Raw genomic sequence first — 17,303 nt, forward strand, 5'->3', positions numbered from 1 at the left:
CTAAAGCCGCTCTAAAGCCGCTCTAAAGCCGCTCTAAAGCAGGTCTAAAGCAGATCTAAAGCCGCTCTAAAGCCGCTCTAAAGCCGCTCTAAAGCCGCTCTAAAGCAGGTCTAAAGCCGCTCTAAAGCAGGTCTAAAGCCGCTCTAAAGCCGCTCTAAAGCCACTCTAAAGCCGCTCTAAAGCAGGTCTAAAGCAGATCTAAAGCCGCTCTAAAGCCGCTCTAAAGCCGCTCTAAAGCCGCTCTAAAGCAGGTCTAAAGCCGCTCTAAAGCAGGTCTAAAGCCGGTCTAAAGCCGCTCTAAAGCCACTCTAAAGCCGCTCTAAAGCAGGTCTAAAGCAGATCTAAAGCCGCTGTAAAGCCGCTCTAAAGCAGGTCTGAAGCCGCTCTAAAGCCGCTCTAAAGCCGCTCTAAAGCCGCTCTAAAGCAGGTCTGAAGCCGCTCTAAAGCCGCTCTAAAGCAGGTCTGAAGCCGCTCTAAAGCCGGTCTAAAGCATGTCTAAAGCCGGTCTAAAGCCGGTCTAAAGCCGCTCTAATGCCGCTCTAAAGCCGCTCTAAAGCCGCTCTAAAGCCGCTCTAAAGCCGCTCTAAAGCCGCTCTAAAGCCGGTCTAAAGGAGATCTAAAGCCGCTCTAAAGCCGCTCTAAAGCCGCTCTAAAGCCGCTCTAAAGCAGGTCTAAAGCCGCTCTAAAGCAGGTCTAAAGCCGGTCTAAAGCCGCTCTAAAGCCACTCTAAAGCCGCTCTAAAGCAGGTCTAAAGCAGATCTAAAGCCGCTGTAAAGCCGCTCTAAAGCCGCTCTAAAGCAGGTCTGAAGCCGCTCTAAAGCCGCTCTAAAGCCGCTCTAAAGCCGCTCTAAAGCAGGTCTGAAGCCGCTCTAAAGCCGCTCTAAAGCAGGTCTGAAGCCGCTCTAAAGCCGCTCTAAAGCCGCTCTAAAGCAGGTCTGAAGCCGCTCTAAAGCCGGTCTAAAGCAGGTCTAAAGCCGGTCTAAAGCCGCTCTAAAGCCGCTCAAATGCCGCTCTAAAGCCGCTCTAAAGCCGCTCTAAAGCCGCTCTAAAGCCGCTCTAAAGCAGGTCTAAAGCAGATCTAAAGCCGCTCTAAAGCCGCTCTAAAGCCGCTCTAAAGCCGCTCTAAAGCAGGTCTAAAGCCGCTCTAAAGCAGGTCTAAAGCCGGTCTAAAGCCGCTCTAAAGCCACTCTAAAGCCGCTCTAAAGCAGGTCTAAAGCAGATCTAAAGCCGCTCTAAAGCCGCTCTAAAGCAGGTCTGAAGCCGCTCTAAAGCCGCTCTAAAGCAGGTCTGAAGCCGCTCTAAAGCCGCTCTAAAGCAGGTCTGAAGCCGCTCTAAAGCCGCTCTAAAGCCGCTCTAAAGCAGGTCTGAAGCCGCTCTAAAGCCGGTCTAAAGCAGGTCTAAAGCCGGTCTAAAGCCGCTCTAAAGCCGCTCTAATGCCGCTCTAAAGCCGCTCTAAAGCCGCTCTAAAGCCGCTCTAAAGCCGCTCTAAAGCCGCTCTAAAGCAGGTCTAAAGCAGATCTAAAGCCGCTCTAAAGCCGCTCTAAAGCCGCTCTAAAGCCGCTCTAAAGCCGCTCTAAAGCCGCTCTAAAGCAGGTCTAAAGCCGCTCTAAAGCAGGTCTAAAGCCGGTCTAAAGCCGCTCTAAAGCCACTCTAAAGCCGCTCTAAAGCAGGTCTAAAGCAGATCTAAAGCCGCTCTAAAGCCGCTCTAAAGCCGCTCTAAAGCCGCTCTAAAGCCGCTCTAAAGCAGGTCTAAAGCCGCTCTAAAGCAGGTCTAAAGCCGGTCTAAAGCCGCTCTAAAGCCACTCTAAAGCCGCTCTAAAGCAGGTCTAAAGCAGATCTAAAGCCGCTCTAAAGCCGCTCTAAAGCAGGTCTGAAGCCGCTCTAAAGCCGCTCTAAAGCCGCTCTAAAGCAGGTCTGAAGCCGCTCTAAAGCCGCTCTAAAGCCGCTCTAAAGCAGGTCTGAAGCCGCTCTAAAGCCGGTCTAAAGCAGGTCTAAAGCCGGTCTAAAGCCGCTCTAAAGCCGCTCTAATGCCGCTCTAAAGCCGCTCTAAAGCCGCTCTAAAGCCGCTCTAAAGCCGCTCTAAAGCCGCTCTAAAGCCGCTCTAAAGCAGGTCTAAAGCAGATCTAAAGCCGCTCTAAAGCCGCTCTAAAGCCGCTCTAAAGCAGGTCTAAAGCCGCTCTAAAGCAGGTCTAAAGCCGGTCTAAAGCCGCTCTAAAGCCACTCTAAAGCCGCTCTAAAGCAGATCTAAAGCCGCTCTAAAGCCGCTCTAAAGCAGGTCTGAAGCCGCTCTAAAGCCGCTCTAAAGCCGCTCTAAAGCAGGTCTGAAGCCGCTCTAAAGCCGCTCTAAAGCAGGTCTGAAGCCGCTCTAAAGCCGCTCTAAAGCCGCTCTAAAGCAGGTCTGAAGCCGCTCTAAAGCCGGTCTAAAGCAGGTCTAAAGCCGGTCTAAAGCCGCTCTAAAGCCGCTCTAATGCCGCTCTAAAGCCGCTCTAAAGCCGCTCTAAAGCCGCTCTAAAGCCGCTCTAAAGCAGGTCTAAAGCAGATCTAAAGCCGCTCTAAAGCCGCTCTAAAGCCGCTCTAAAGCCGCTCTAAAGCAGGTCTAAAGCCGCTCTAAAGCAGGTCTAAAGCCGGTCTAAAGCCGCTCTAAAGCCACTCTAAAGCCGCTCTAAAGCAGGTCTAAAGCAGATCTAAAGCCGCTCTAAAGCTGCTCTAAAGCCGCTCTAAAGCAGGTCTGAAGCCGCTCTAAAGCCGCTCTAAAGCCGCTCTAAAGCAGGTCTGAAGCCGCTCTAAAGCCGCTCTAAAGCAGGTCTGAAGCCGCTCTAAAGCCGGTCTAAAGCAGGTCTAAAGCCGGTCTAAAGCCGCTCTAAAGCCGCTCTAATGCCGCTCTAAAGCCGGTCTAAAGCCGCTCTAAAGCCGCTCTAAAGCCGCTCTAAAGCCGCTCTAAAGCCGGTCTAAAGCCGCTCTAAAGCCGGTCTAAAGCCGCTCTAAAGCCGCTCTAAAGCCGCTCTAATGCCGCTCTAAAGCCGCTCTAAAGCCGCTCTAAAGCCGCTCTAAAGCCGCTCTAATGCCGCTCTAAAGCCGCTCTAAAGCCGCTCTAAAGCCGCTCTAAAGCCGCTCTAATGCCGCTCTAAAGCCGCTCTAAAGCCGCTCTAAAGCCGCTCTAAAGCCGCTCTTACTCGCAGCTGCAGGTGCTGGAGCTGATGGTCTAACGTTCGGATGTGATTTTGGAGGTTTGGAGTCGGATCTTCGTCCAAACTGATCCACGGAGCTTGAACTGCAGCAACACGAGCCGCCAGCCCCACCACGCCGTCCATGCAGCCTGAGACACAAACAAACAAACAAACAAACAAACAAACACACACACAAACACACACATAAACAAACACACACATAAACAAACACACAAACAAACACACACATAAACACACACACAAACACACACATAAACAAACACACACATAAACAAACACACAAACAAACACACACATAAACACACACACAAACAAACACACAAACAAACACACACATAAACACACACACAAACACACACATAAACAAACACACACATAAACAAACACACAAACAAACACACACATAAACAAACACACAAACAAACACACACATAAACACACACACAAACACACACATAAACAAACAAACAGACAAACAAACAAACAAACACATAAACAAACACCAAAACAAACACACACATAAACAAACACACACATAAACAAACAAACAAACAAACACACAAACAAGCAAGAGTCAAAGAAACAACAGGAGGAAACAAACAAACAAGCAAACACACAAACAAACAAACAAACAAACAAACAAACAGACAAACAAACACACACAAGAAAGAGTCAAAGAAACAACAGGAGGAAACAACCAACCAAACAAACAAACAAACAAACAAACAAACAAACACAAACGGCTGTGAACAACACATACTTTGATGCTTTGGTTTAGAGTTCATTTACACAATAGTTCTTGTATTACGCCTCCTTCAGACTGCATGTGGTACTGCAGCTGTTCAGAGCACGCGCAGCATCATCAAATCTTCAGATTTGTGACATAAAAAACCCAACAACAATAGACCCCCTTCCCGCGCGTCCATGTTTTCTGCTGCGTTTTGCATCATACCAACGACGCTCAGTAATTCACAGTTGATGATTGATAGTTTGCGACTCATTTAGTTGTTGGTCCTGACAAATTGTAAGATGGTGCTGAACGCAGACCTGAGCAGGGAGAAAGAGAGAGAGCCTCGGTGACCCGGCTGCACCCCCTCCTCCCTGTAGAGACGCTAATGCTAATGCTAATGCTAATGCTAATGCTAACGCTAATGCTGAGAATGCGACGCGAGAGGAAATGTCGCATCAAAATAAAAGAGGAGGAGGAAGTGAAGGCATTCATTGTTCCCCTGCTGGCCAATTGTGAAAATACACAATATCTGTAATACACTTTTTTTCATGGCGTCTCGAGGAAAATATAACCCATGAGTTTCAAACAAATCAGACAATGTTGAGTTTTTCACACAATGTGTAGGGGGCGCTATAGAGTCCATTTGTTACATGGAATTAATTATTTCCAATCAGACATAAAAACACATTAGTGAGTGAAATATGAGCAATTCCAACAGGGTCATTGTGAAAGTTCAGAGGTCATTGTGAATGTTCAGAGGTCATTGTGAAAGTTCAGAGGTCATTGTGAATGTTCAGAGGTCATTGTGTATGTTCAGAGGTCATTGTGAAAGTTCAGAGGTCATTGTGAAAGTTCAGAGGTCATTGTGTATGTTCAGAGGTCATTGTGAAAGTTCAGAGGTCATTGTGAATGTTCAGAGGGTCATTGTGAATGTACAGAGGGTCATTGTGAATGTTCAGAGGTCATTGTGAATGTTCAGAGGTCATTGTGAAAGTTCAGAGGTCATTGTGAATGTTCAGAGGTCATTGTGAAAGTTCAGAGGTCATTGTGAATGTTCAGAGGTCATTGTGAATGTTCAGAGGTCATTGTGAATGTTCAGAGGTCATTGTGAATGTTCAGAGGTCATTGTGAAAGTTCAGAGGTCATTGTGTATGTTCAGAGGTCATTGTGAATGTTCAGAGGTCATTGTGTATGTTCAGAGGTCATTGTGAAAGTTCAGAGGTCATTGTGAATGTTCAGAGGTCATTGTGTATGTTCAGAGGTCATTGTGAAAGTTCAGAGGTCATTGTGAAAGTTCAGAGGTCATTGTGTATGTTCAGAGGTCATTGTGAAAGTTCAGAGGTCATTGTGAATGTTCAGAGGGTCATTGTGAATGTACAGAGGGTCATTGTGAATGTTCAGAGGTCATTGTGAATGTTCAGAGGTCATTGTGAAAGTTCAGAGGTCATTGTGAATGTTCAGAGGTCATTGTGAAAGTTCAGAGGTCATTGTGAATGTTCAGAGGTCATTGTGAATGTTCAGAGGTCATTGTGAATGTTCAGAGGTCATTGTGAATGTTCAGAGGTCATTGTGCATGTTCAGAGGTCATTGTGAATGTTCAGAGGTCATTGTGAATGTTCAGAGGGTCATTGTGAATGTTCAGAGGTCATTGTGAATGTTCACAGGTCATTGTGAATGTTCAGAGGGTCATTGTGAATGTTCAGAGGTCATTGTGAATGTTCAGAGGTCATTGTGAATGTTCAGAGGTCATTGTGAATGTTCAGAGGGTCATTGTGAATGTTCAGAGGTCATTGTGAAAGTTCAGAGGTCATTGTGAATGTTCAGAGGTCATTGTGAATGTTCAGAGGGTCATTGTGAATGTTCAGAGGTCATTGTGAATGTTCAGAGGTCATTGTGAATGTTGAGAGGGTCATTGTGAATGTTCAGAGGTCATTGTGAATGTTCAGAGGTCATTGTTCAGAGGTCATTGTGAATGTTCAGAGGGTCATTGTGAATGTACAGAGGGTCATTGTGAATGTTCAGAGGTCATTGTGAATGTTCAGAGGTCATTGTGAATGTTCAGAGGTCATTGTGAATGTTCAAAGGGTCATTAGGAATGTTCAGAGGTCATTGTGAATGTTCAGAGGTCATTGTGAATGTTCAGAGGTCATTGTGAATGTTCAGAGGTCATTGTGAAAGTTCAGAGGTCATTGTGAATGTTCAGGGGTCATTGTGAATGTTCAGAGGGTCATTGTGAATGTTCAGAGGGTCATTGTGAATGTTCAGAGGTCATTGTGAATGTTCAGAGGTCATTGTGAATGTTCAGAGGTCATTGTGAATGTTCAGAGGTCATTGTGAATGTTCAGAGGTCATTGTGCATGTTCAGAGGTCAATGTGAATGTTCAGAGGTCATTGTGAATGTTCAGAGGGTCATTGTGAATGTTCAGAGGTCATTGTGAATGTTCAGAGGGTCATTGTGAATGTTCAGAGGTCATTGTGAATGTTCACAGGTCATTGTGAATGTTCAGAGGGTCATTGTGAATGTTCAGAGGTCATTGTGAATGTTCACAGGTCATTGTGAATGTTCAGAGGGTCATTGTGAATGTTCAGAGGTCATTGTGAATGTTCAGAGGTCATTGTGAATGTTCAGAGGTCATTGTGAATGTTCAGAGGGTCATTGTGAATGTTCAGAGGTCATTGTGAAAGTTCAGAGGTCATTGTGAATGTTCAGAGGTCATTGTGAATGTTCAGAGGGTCATTGTGAATGTTCAGAGGTCATTGTGAATGTTCAGAGGTCATTGTGAATGTTGAGAGGGTCATTGTGAATGTTCAGAGGTCATTGTGAATGTTCAGAGGTCATTGTTCAGAGGTCATTGTGAATGTTCAGAGGGTCATTGTGAATGTACAGAGGGTCATTGTGAATGTTCAGAGGTCATTGTGAATGTTCAGAGGTCATTGTGAATGTTCAGAGGTCATTGTGAATGTTCAAAGGGTCATTAGGAATGTTCAGAGGTCATTGTGAATGTTCAGAGGTCATTGTGAATGTTCAGAGGTCATTGTGAATGTTCAGAGGTCATTGTGAAAGTTCAGAGGTCATTGTGAATGTTCAGGGGTCATTGTGAATGTTCAGAGGGTCATTGTGAATGTTCAGAGGGTCATTGTGAATGTTCAGAGGTCATTGTGAATGTTCAGAGGTCATTGTGAATGTTCAGAGGTCATTGTGAATGTTCAGAGGTCATTGTGAATGTTCAGAGGGTCATTGTGAATGTTCAGAGGTCATTGTGAATGTTCAGAGGTCATTGTGAATGTTCAGAGGTCATTGTGAATGTTCAGAGGTCATTGTGAATGTTCAGAGGTCATTGTGAATGTAAAGAGGGTCATTATGAATGTTCAGAGGTCATTGTGTATGTTCAGAGGTCATTGTGAATGTTCAGAGGTCATTGTGAATGTTCAGAGGTCATTGTGAATGTTCAGAGGGTCATTGTGAATGTTCAGAGGTCATTGTGAATGTTCAGAGGTCATTGTGAATGTTCAGAGGGTCATTGTGAATGTTCAGAGGTCATTGTGAAAGTTCAGAGGTCATTGTGAATGTTCAGAGGTCATTGTGAATGTTCAGAGGGTCATTGTGAATGTTCAGAGGTCATTGTGAATGTTCAGAGGTCATTGTGAATGTTCAGAGGTCATTGTGAATGTTCAGAGGGTCATTGTGAATGTACAGAGGGTCATTATGAATGTTCAGAGGTCATTGTGAATGTTCAGAGGTCATTGTGAATGTTCAGAGGTCATTGTGAATGTTCAGAGGTCATTGTGAATGTTCAGAGGTCATTATGAATGTTCAGAGGTCATTGTGAATGTTCAGAGGTCATTGTGAATGTTCAAAGGGTCATTGTGAATGTTCAGAGGTCATTGTGAATGTTCAGAGGTCATTGTGAATGTTCAGAGGTCATTGTGAAAGTTCAGAGGTCATTGTGAATGTTCAGAGGTCATTGTGAATGTTCAGAGGGTCATTGTGAATGTTCAGAGGGTCATTGTGAATGTTCAGAGGTCATTGTGAATGTTCAGAGGTCATTGTGAATGTTCAGAGGTCATTGTGAATGTTCAGAGGGTCATTGTGAATGTTCAGAGGTCATTGTGAATGTTCAGAGGTCATTGTGAATGTTCAGAGGTCATTGTGAATGTACAGAGGGTCATTATGAATGTTCAGAGGTCATTGTGTATGTTCAGAGGTCATTGTGAATGTTCAGAGGTCATTGTGAATGTTCAGAGGGTCATTGTGAATGTTCAGAGGTCATTGTGAATGTTCAGAGGTCATTGTGAATGTTCAGAGGGTCATTGTGAATGTTCAGAGGTCATTGTGAATGTTCAGAGGTCATTGTGAATGTTCAGAGGGTCATTGTGAATGTACAGAGGGTCATTGTGAATGTTCAGAGGTCATTGTGAATGTTCAGAGGTCATTGTGAATGTTCAGAGGTCATTGTGAATGTTCAGAGGTCATTGTGAATGTTCAGAGGTTATTGTGAAAGTTCAGAGGTCATTGTGAATGTTCAGAGGGTCATTGTGAATGTTCAGAGGTCATTTTGAATGTTCAGAGGTCATTGTGAATGTTCAGTGGTCATTGTGAATGTTCAGAGGTCATTGTGAAAGTTCAGAGGTCATTGTGAATGTTCAGAAGTCATTGTGAATGTTCAGAGGTCATTGTGAATGTTCAGAGGTCATTGTGAATGTTCAGAGGGTCATTGTGAATGTACAGAGGGTCATTATGAATATTCAGAGGTCATTGTGAATGTTCAGAGGTCATTGTGAATGTTCAGAGGTCATTGTGAATGTTCAGAGGTCGTTGTGAAAGTTCAGAGGGTCATTGTGAATGTTCAGAGGTCATTGTGAATGTTCAGAGGGTCATTGTGAATGTTCAGAGGGTCATTGTGAATGTTCAGAGGTCATTGTGAATGTTCAGAGGTCATTGTGAATGTTCAGAGGGTCATTGTGAATGTTCAGAGGGTCATTGTGAATGTTCAGAGGTCATTGTGAATGTTCCCAGGTCATTGTGATTGTTCAGAGGTCATTGTAAATGTTCAGAGGTCATTGTGAATGTTCAGAGGTCATTGTGAATGTTCAGAGGGTCATTGTGAATGTTCAGAGGGTCATTGTGAATGTTCAGAGGTCATTGTGAATGTTCAGAGGTCATTGTGAATGTTCAGAGGTCATTGTGAATGTTCAGAGGTCATTGTTCAGAGGTCATTGTGAATGTTCAGAGGGTCATTGTGAATGTTCAGAGGTCATTGTGAATGTTCAGAGGTCATTGTGAATGTTTAGAGGTCATTGTGAATGTTCAGAGGTCATTGTGAATGTTCAAAGGGTCATTGTGAATGTTCAGAGGTCATTGTGAATGTTCAGAGGTCATTGTGAATGTTCAGAGGTCATTGTGAATGTTCAGAGGTCAGTGTGAATGTTCAGAGGTCATTGTGAATGTTCAGAGGGTCATTGTGAATGTTCAGAGGTCATTTTGAATGTTCAGAGGTCATTGTGAATGTTCAGAGGGTCATTGTGAATGTTCAGAGGTCATTGTGAAAGTTCAGAGGTCATTGTGAATGTTCAGAAGTCATTGTGTATGTACAGAGGGTCATTATGAATATTCAGAGGTCATTGTGAATGTTCAGAGGTCATTGTGAATGTTCAGAGGTCATTGTGAATGTTCAGAGGTCGTTGTGAAAGTTCAGAGGGTCATTGTGAATGTTCAGAGGGTCATTGTGAATGTTCAGAGGTCATTGTGAATGTTCAGAGGTCATTGTGAATGTTTAGAGGGTCATTGTGAATGTTCAGAGGTCATTGTGAATGTTCAGAGGTCATTGTGAATGTTCAGAGGTCATTGTGAATGTTCAGAGGGTCATTGTGAATGTTCAGAGGTCATTGTGAATGTTCAGAGGTCATTGTGAATGTTCACAGGTCATTGTGATTGTTCAGAGGTCATTGTGAATGTTCAGAGGTCATTGTGAATGTTCAGAGGGTCATTGTGAATGTTCAGAGGTCATTGTGAATGTTCAGAGGTCATTGTGAATGTTCAGAGGTCATTGTGAATGTTCAGAGGTCATTGTGAATGTTCAGAGGTCATTGTTCAGAGGTCATTGTGAATGTTCAGAGGGTCATTGTGAATGTTCAGAGGTCATTGTGAATGTTCAGAGGTCATTGTGAATGTTTAGAGGTCATTGTGAATGTTCAGAGGTCATTGTGAATGTTCAAAGGGTCATTGTGAATGTTCAGAGGTCATTGTGAATGTTCAGAGGTCATTGTGAATGTTCAGAGGTCAGTGTGAATGTTCAGAGGTCATTGTGAATGTTCAGAGGGTCATTGTGAATGTTCAGAGGTCATTTTGAATGTTCAGAGGTCATTGTGAATGTTCAGTGGTCATTGTGAATGTTCAGAGGTCATTGTGAAAGTTCAGAGGTCATTGTGAATGTTCAGAAGTCATTGTGAATGTTCAGAGGGTCATTGTGAATGTTCAGAGGTCATTGTGAATGTTCAGAGGTCATTGTGAATGTTCAGAGGGTCATTGTGTATGTACAGAGGGTCATTATGAATATTCAGAGGTCATTGTGAATGTTCAGAGGTCATTGTGAATGTTCAGAGGTCATTGTGAATGTTCAGAGGTCATTGTGAAAGTTCAGAGGGTCATTGTGAATGTTCAGAGGGTCATTGTGAATGTTCAGAGGTCATTGTGAATGTTCAGAGGTCATTGTGAATGTTCAGAGGGTCATTGTGAATGTTCAGAGGTCATTGTGAATGTTCAGAGGTCATTGTGAATGTTCAGAGGGTCATTGTGAATTTTCAGAGGTCATTGTGAATGTTCAGAGGTCATTGTGAATGTTCAGAGGGTCATTGTGAATGTTCAGAGGGTCATTGTGAATGTTCAGAGGTCATTGTGAATGTTCAGAGGTCATTGTGAATGTTCAGAGGGTCATTGTGAATGTACAGAGGGTCATTGTGAATGTTCAGAGCTCATTGTGAATGTTCCCAGGTCATTGTGAATGTTCAGAGGTCATTGTGAATGTTCAGAGGTCATTGTGAATGTTCAGAGGTCATTGTGAATGTTCAGAGGGTCATTGTGAATGTTCAGAGGTCATTGTGAATGTTCAGAGGTCAGAGGGTCATTGTGAATGTTCAGAGGGTCATTGTGAATGTTCAGAGGTCATTGTGAATGTTCAGAGGTCATTGTGAATGTTCAGAGGTCATTGGTCAGAGGTCATTGTGAATGTTCAGAGGGTCATTGTGAATGTTCAGAGGTCATTGTGAATGTTCAGAGGTCATTGTGAATGTTCAGAGGTCATTGTGAATGTTCAGAGGTCATTGTGAATTTTCAGAGGTCAGTGTGAATGTTCAGAGGTCATTGTGAATGTTCAGAGGTCATTGTGAATGTTCAGAGGTCATTGTGAATGTTCAGAGGTCATTGTGAATGTTCAGAGGGTCATTGTGAATGTTCAGAGGTCATTGTGAATGTTCAGAGGTCATTGTGAATGTTCAGTGGTCATTGTGAATGTTCAGAGGTCATTGTGAAAGTTCAGAGGTCATTGTGAAAGTTCAGAGGGTCATTGTGAATGTTCAGAGGTCATTGTGAATGTTCAGAGGGTCATTGTGAATGTTCAGAGGTCATTGTGAATGTTCAGAGGTCATTGTGAATGTTCAGAGGTCATTGTGAATGTTCAGAGGGTCATTGTGAATGTTCAGAGGTCATTGTGAATGTTCAGAGGTCATTGTGAATGTTCAGAGGTCATTGTGAATGTTCAGAGGGTCATTGTGAATGTACAGAGGGTTATTGTGAATGTTCAGAGGTCATTGTGAATGTTCCCAGGTCATTGTGAATGTTCAGAGGTCATTGTGAATGTTCAGAGGTCATTGTGCATGTTCAGAGGTCATTGTGAGGGTCATTGTGAATGTTCAGAGGTCAATGTGAATGTTCAGAGGTCATTGTGAATGTTCAGAGGTCATTGTGAGGGTCATTGTGAATGTTCAGAGGTCATTGTGAATGTTCAGAGGTCATTGTGAAAGTTCAGAGGTCATTGTGAATGTTCAGAGGTCATTGTGAATGTTCAGAGGGTCATTGTGAATGTTCAGAGGTCATTGTGAATGTTCAGAGGTCATTGTGAATGTTCAGAGGGTCATTGTGAATGTTCAGAGGGTCATTGTGAATGTTCAGAGGTCATTGTGAATGTTCAGAGGTCATTGTGAATGTTCAGAGGTCATTGTGAATGTTCAGAGGTCATTGTGAATGTTCAGAGGTCATTGTGAATGTACAGAGGGTCATTATGAATGTTCAGAGGTCATTGTGTATGTTCAGAGGTCATTGTGAATGTTCAGAGGTCATTGTGAATGTTCAGAGGTCATTGTGAATGTTCAGAGGTCATTGTGAATGTTCAGAGGTCATTGTGAATGTTCAGAGGTCATTGTGAAAGTTCAGAGGTCATTATTAATATTCAGAGGTCATTGTGAATGTTCAGAGGTCATTGTGAATGTTCAGAGGTCATTGTGAATGTTCAGAGGTCATTGTGAAAGTTCAGAGGGTCATTGTGAATGTTCAGAGGTCATTGTGAATGTTCAGAGGTCATTGTGAATGTTCAGAGGGTCATTGTGAATGTTCAGAGGTCATTGTGAATGTTCAGAGGTGATTGTGAATGTTCAGAGGTCATTGTGAATGTTCAGAGGGTCATTGTGAATGTTCAGAGGTCATTGTGAATGTTCAGAGGTCATTGTGAAAGTTCAGAGGGTCATTGTGAATGTTCAGAGGTCATTGTGAATGTTCAGAGGGTCATTGTGAATGTTCAGAGGTCATTGTGAATGTTCAGATGTCATTGTGAATGTTCAGAGGTCATTGTGAATGTTCAGAGGGTCATTGTGAATGTTCAGAGGTCATTGTGAATGTTCAGAGGTCATTGTGAATGTTCAGAGGTCATTGTGAATGTTCAGAGGGTCATTGTGAATGTACAGAGGGTCATTGTGAATGTTCAGAGGTCATTGTGAATGTTCCCAGGTCATTGTGAATGTTCAGAGGTCATTGTGAATGTTCAGAGGTCATTGTGAATGTTCAGAGGTCATTGTGAATGTTCAGAGGTCATTGTGAGGGTCATTGTGAATGTTCAGAGGTCAATGTGAATGTTCAGAGGTCATTGTGAATGTTCAGAGGTCATTGTGAGGGTCATTGTGAATGTTCAGAGGTCATTGTGAATGTTCAGAGGTCATTGTGAAAGTTCAGAGGTCATTGTGAATGTTCAGAGGTCATTGTGAATGTTCAGAGGGTCATTGTGAATGTTCAGAGGTCATTGTGAATGTTCAGAGGTCATTGTGAATGTTCAGAGGGTCATTGTGAATGTTCAGAGGGTCATTGTGAATGTTCAGAGGTCATTGTGAATGTTCAGAGGTCATTGTGAATGTTCAGAGGTCATTGTGAATGTTCAGAGGTCATTGTGAATGTACAGAGGGTCATTATGAATGTTCAGAGGTCATTGTGTATGTTCAGAGGTCATTGTGAATGTTCAGAGGTCATTGTGAATGTTCAGAGGTCATTGTGAATGTTCAGAGGTCATTGTGAATGTTCAGAGGGTCATTGTGAATGTTCAGAGGTCATTGTGAATGTTCAGAGGTCATTGTGAAAGTTCAGAGGTCATTGTGAATGTTCAGAGGTCATTGTGAATGTTCAGAGGGTCATTGTGAATGTTCAGAGGTCATTGTGAATGTTCAGAGGTCATTGTGAATGTTCAGAGGTCATTGTGAATGTTCAGAGGGTCATTGTGAATGTACAGAGGGTCATTATGAATGTTCAGAGGTCATTGTGAATGTTCAGAGGTCATTGTGAATGTTCAGAGGTTATTGTGAAAGTTCAGAGGTCATTGTGAATGTTCAGAGGGTCATTGTGAATGTTCAGAGGTCATTGTGAATGTTCAGAGGTTATTGTGAAAGTTCAGAGGTCATTGTGAATGTTCAGAGGGTCATTGTGAATGTTCAGAGGTCATTGTGAATGTTCAGAGGTTATTGTGAATGTTCAGAGGTCATTGTGAATGTTCAGAGGTCATTGTGAATGTTCAGAGGTCATTGTGAATGTTCAGAGGTTATTGTGAAAGTTCAGAGGTCATTGTGAATGTTCAGAGGGTCATTGTGAATGTTCAGAGGTCATTGTGAATGTTCAGAGGTCATTGTGAATGTTCAGAGGTCATTGTGAATGTTCAGAGGTCATTGTGAATGTTCAGAGGGTCATTGTGAATGTACAGAGGGTCATTGTGAATGTTCAGAGGTCATTGTGAATGTTCCCAGGTCATTGTGAATGTTCAGAGGTCATTGTGAATGTTCAGAGGTCATTGTGAATGTTCAGAGGTCATTGTGAATGTTCAGAGGTCAATGTTCAGAGGTCATTGTGAATGTTCAGAGGTCATTGTGAATGTTCAAAGGGTCATTGTGAATGTTCAGAGGTCAATGTGAATGTTCAGAGGTCATTGTGAATGTTCAGAGGTCATTGTGAGGGTCATTGTGAATGTTCAGAGGTCATTGTGAATGTTCAGAGGTCATTGTGAAAGTTCAGAGGTCATTGTGAATGTTCAGAGGTCATTGTGAATGTTCAGAGGGTCATTGTGAATGTTCAGAGGGTCATTGTGAATGTTCAGAGGTCATTGTGAATGTTCAGAGGTCATTGTGAATGTTCAGAGGGTCATTGTGAATGTTCAGAGGGTCATTGTGAATGTTCAGAGGTCATTGTGAATGTTCAGAGGTCATTGTGAATGTTCAGAGGTCATTGTGAATGTTCAGAGGTCATTGTGAATGTTCAGAGGTCATTGTGAATGTACAGAGGGTCATTATGAATGTTCAGAGGTCATTGTGTATGTTCAGAGGTCATTGTGAATGTTCAGAGGTCATTGTGAATGTTCAGAGGTCATTGTGAATGTTCAGAGGTCATTGTGAATGTTCAGAGGGTCATTGTGAATGTTCAGAGGTCATTGTGTATGTTCAGAGGTCATTGTGAATGTTCAGAGGTCATTGTGAATGTTCAGAGGTCATTGTGAATGTTCAGAGGTCATTGTGAATGTTCAGAGGGTCATTGTGAATGTTCAGAGGTCATTGTGAATGTTCAGAGGTCATTGTGAAAGTTCAGAGGTCATTGTGAATGTTCAGAGGTCATTGTGAATGTTCAGAGGGTCATTGTGAATGTTCAGAGGTCATTGTGAATGTTCAGAGGTCATTGTGAATGTTCAGAGGTCATTGTGAATGTTCAGAGGGTCATTGTGAATGTACAGAGGGTCATTATGAATGTTCAGAGGTCATTGTGAATGTTCAGAGGTCATTGTGAATGTTCAGAGGTCATTGTGAATGTTCAGAGGTCATTGTGAATTTTCAGAGGTCATTGTGAATGTTCAGAGGGTCATTGTGAATGTTCAGAGGTCATTGTGAATGTTCAGAGGTCATTGTGAATGTTCAGAGGGTCATTGTGAATGTTCAGAGGTCATTGTGAATGTTCAGAGGTTATTGTGAAAGTTCAGAGGTCATTGTGAATGTTCAGAGGGTCATTGTGAATGTTCAGAGGTCATTGTGAATGTTCAGAGGTCATTGTGAAAGTTCAGAGGTCATTGTGAATGTTCAGAGGTCATTGTGAATGTTCAGAGGTCATTGTGAATGTTCAGAGGTCATTGTGAATGTTCAGAGGGTCATTGTGAATGTACAGAGGGTCATTGTGAATGTTCAGAGGTCATTGTGAATGTTCCCAGGTCATTGTGAATGTTCAGAGGTCATTGTGAATGTTCAGAGGTCATTGTGAATGTTCAGAGGTCATTGTGAATGTTCAGAGGTCAATGTTCAGAGGTCATTGTGAATGTTCAGAGGTCATTGTGAATGTTCAAAGGGTCATTGTGAATGTTCAGAGGTCAATGTGAATGTTCAGAGGTCATTGTGAATGTTCAGAGGTCATTGTGAGGGTCATTGTGAATGTTCAGAGGTCCTTGTGAATGTTCAGAGGTCATTGTGAATGTTCAGAGGTCATTGTGAATGTTCAGAGGTCATTGTGAATGTTCAGAGGGTCATTGTGAATGTTCAGAGGGTCATTGTGAATGTTCAGAGGTCATTGTGAATGTTCAGAGGTCATTGTGAATGTTCAGAGGGTCATTGTGAATGTTCAGAGGGTCATTGTGAATGTTCAGAGGTCATTGTGAATGTTCAGAGGTCATTGTGAATGTTCAGAGGTCATTGTGAATGTTCAGAGGTCATTGTGAATGTTCAGAGGTCATTGTGAATGTACAGAGGGTCATTATGAATGTTCAGAGGTCATTGTGTATGTTCAGAGGTCATTGTGAATGTTCAGAGGTCATTGTGAATGTTCAGAGGTCATTGTGAATGTTCAGAGGTCATTGTGAATGTTCAGAGGGTCATTGTGAATGTTCAGAGGTCATTGTGAATGTTCAGAGGTCATTGTGAAAGTTCAGAGGTCATTGTGAATGTTCAGAGGTCATTGTGAATGTTCAGAGGTCATTGTGAATGTTCAGAGGTCATTGTGAATGTTCAGAGGGTCATTATGAATGTTCAGAGGTCATTGTGAATGTTCAGAGGTCATTGTGAATGTTCAGAGGTCATTGTGAATGTTCAGAGGTCATTGTGAATTTTCAGAGGTCATTGTGAATGTTCAGAGGGTCATTGTGAATGTTCAGAGGTCATTGTGAATTTTCAGAGGGTCATTGTGAATGTTCAGAGGTCATTGTGAATGTTCAGAGGTCATTGTGAATGTTCAGAGGTCATTGTGAATGTTCAGAGGTCATTGTGAATGTTCAGAGGTTATTGTGAAAGTTCAGAGGTCATTGTGAAAGTTCAGAGGTCATTGTGAATGTTCAGAGGTCATTGTGAATGTTCAGAGGTCATTGTGAATGTTCAGAGGTCATTGTGAATGTTCAGAGGTCATTGTGAATGTTCAGAGGGTCATTGTGAATGTTCAGAGGTCATTTTGAATGTTCAGAGGTCATTGTGAATGTTCAGTGGTCATTGTGAATGTTCAGAGGTCATTGTGAAAGTTCAGAGGTCATTGTGAATGTTCAGAAGTCATTGTGAATGTTCAGAGGGTCATTGTGAATGTTCAGAGGTCATTGTGAATGTTCAGAGGTCATTGTGAATGTTCAAAGGGTCATTGTGAATGTTCAGAGGTCATTGTGAAAGTTCAGAGGGTCATTGTGAATGTTCAGAGGGTCATTGTGAATGTTCAGAGGTCATTGTGAATGTTCAGAGGGTCATTGTGAATGTTCAGAGGTCATTGTGAATGTTCAGAGGTCATTGTGAATGTTCAGAGGTCATTGTGAATGTTCAGAGGGTCATTGTGAATGTTCAGAGGTCATTGTGAATGTTCAGAGGTCATTGTGAATGTTCAGAGGTCATTGTGAATGTTCAGAGGGTCA

The 17,303-nt window shown here is 42.6% G+C and overlaps 1 protein-coding gene across 1 annotated transcript in view; it reads right to left on the minus strand.

Moving 5' to 3' along the window:
* LOC140347537 (regulator of G-protein signaling 9-binding protein) overlaps positions 1-17,303 on the minus strand; it is a 55,345-nt gene that overhangs the window by 488 nt on the left and 37,554 nt on the right. Inside the window, exon 3 of the mRNA XM_072434027.1 lies at positions 3,174-3,316. Within this exon, the coding sequence (XP_072290128.1) occupies positions 3,174-3,316 (143 nt within the window). The remainder of the gene's footprint in view (positions 1-3,173; positions 3,317-17,303) is intronic.

Source organism: Eucyclogobius newberryi, unplaced genomic scaffold (genome assembly GCF_026437365.1).
Source record: "Eucyclogobius newberryi isolate DKJ021-1_F unplaced genomic scaffold, fEucNew1.0.hap1 SCAF_11, whole genome shotgun sequence".
NCBI lineage: Eukaryota > Metazoa > Chordata > Actinopteri > Gobiiformes > Gobiidae > Eucyclogobius > Eucyclogobius newberryi.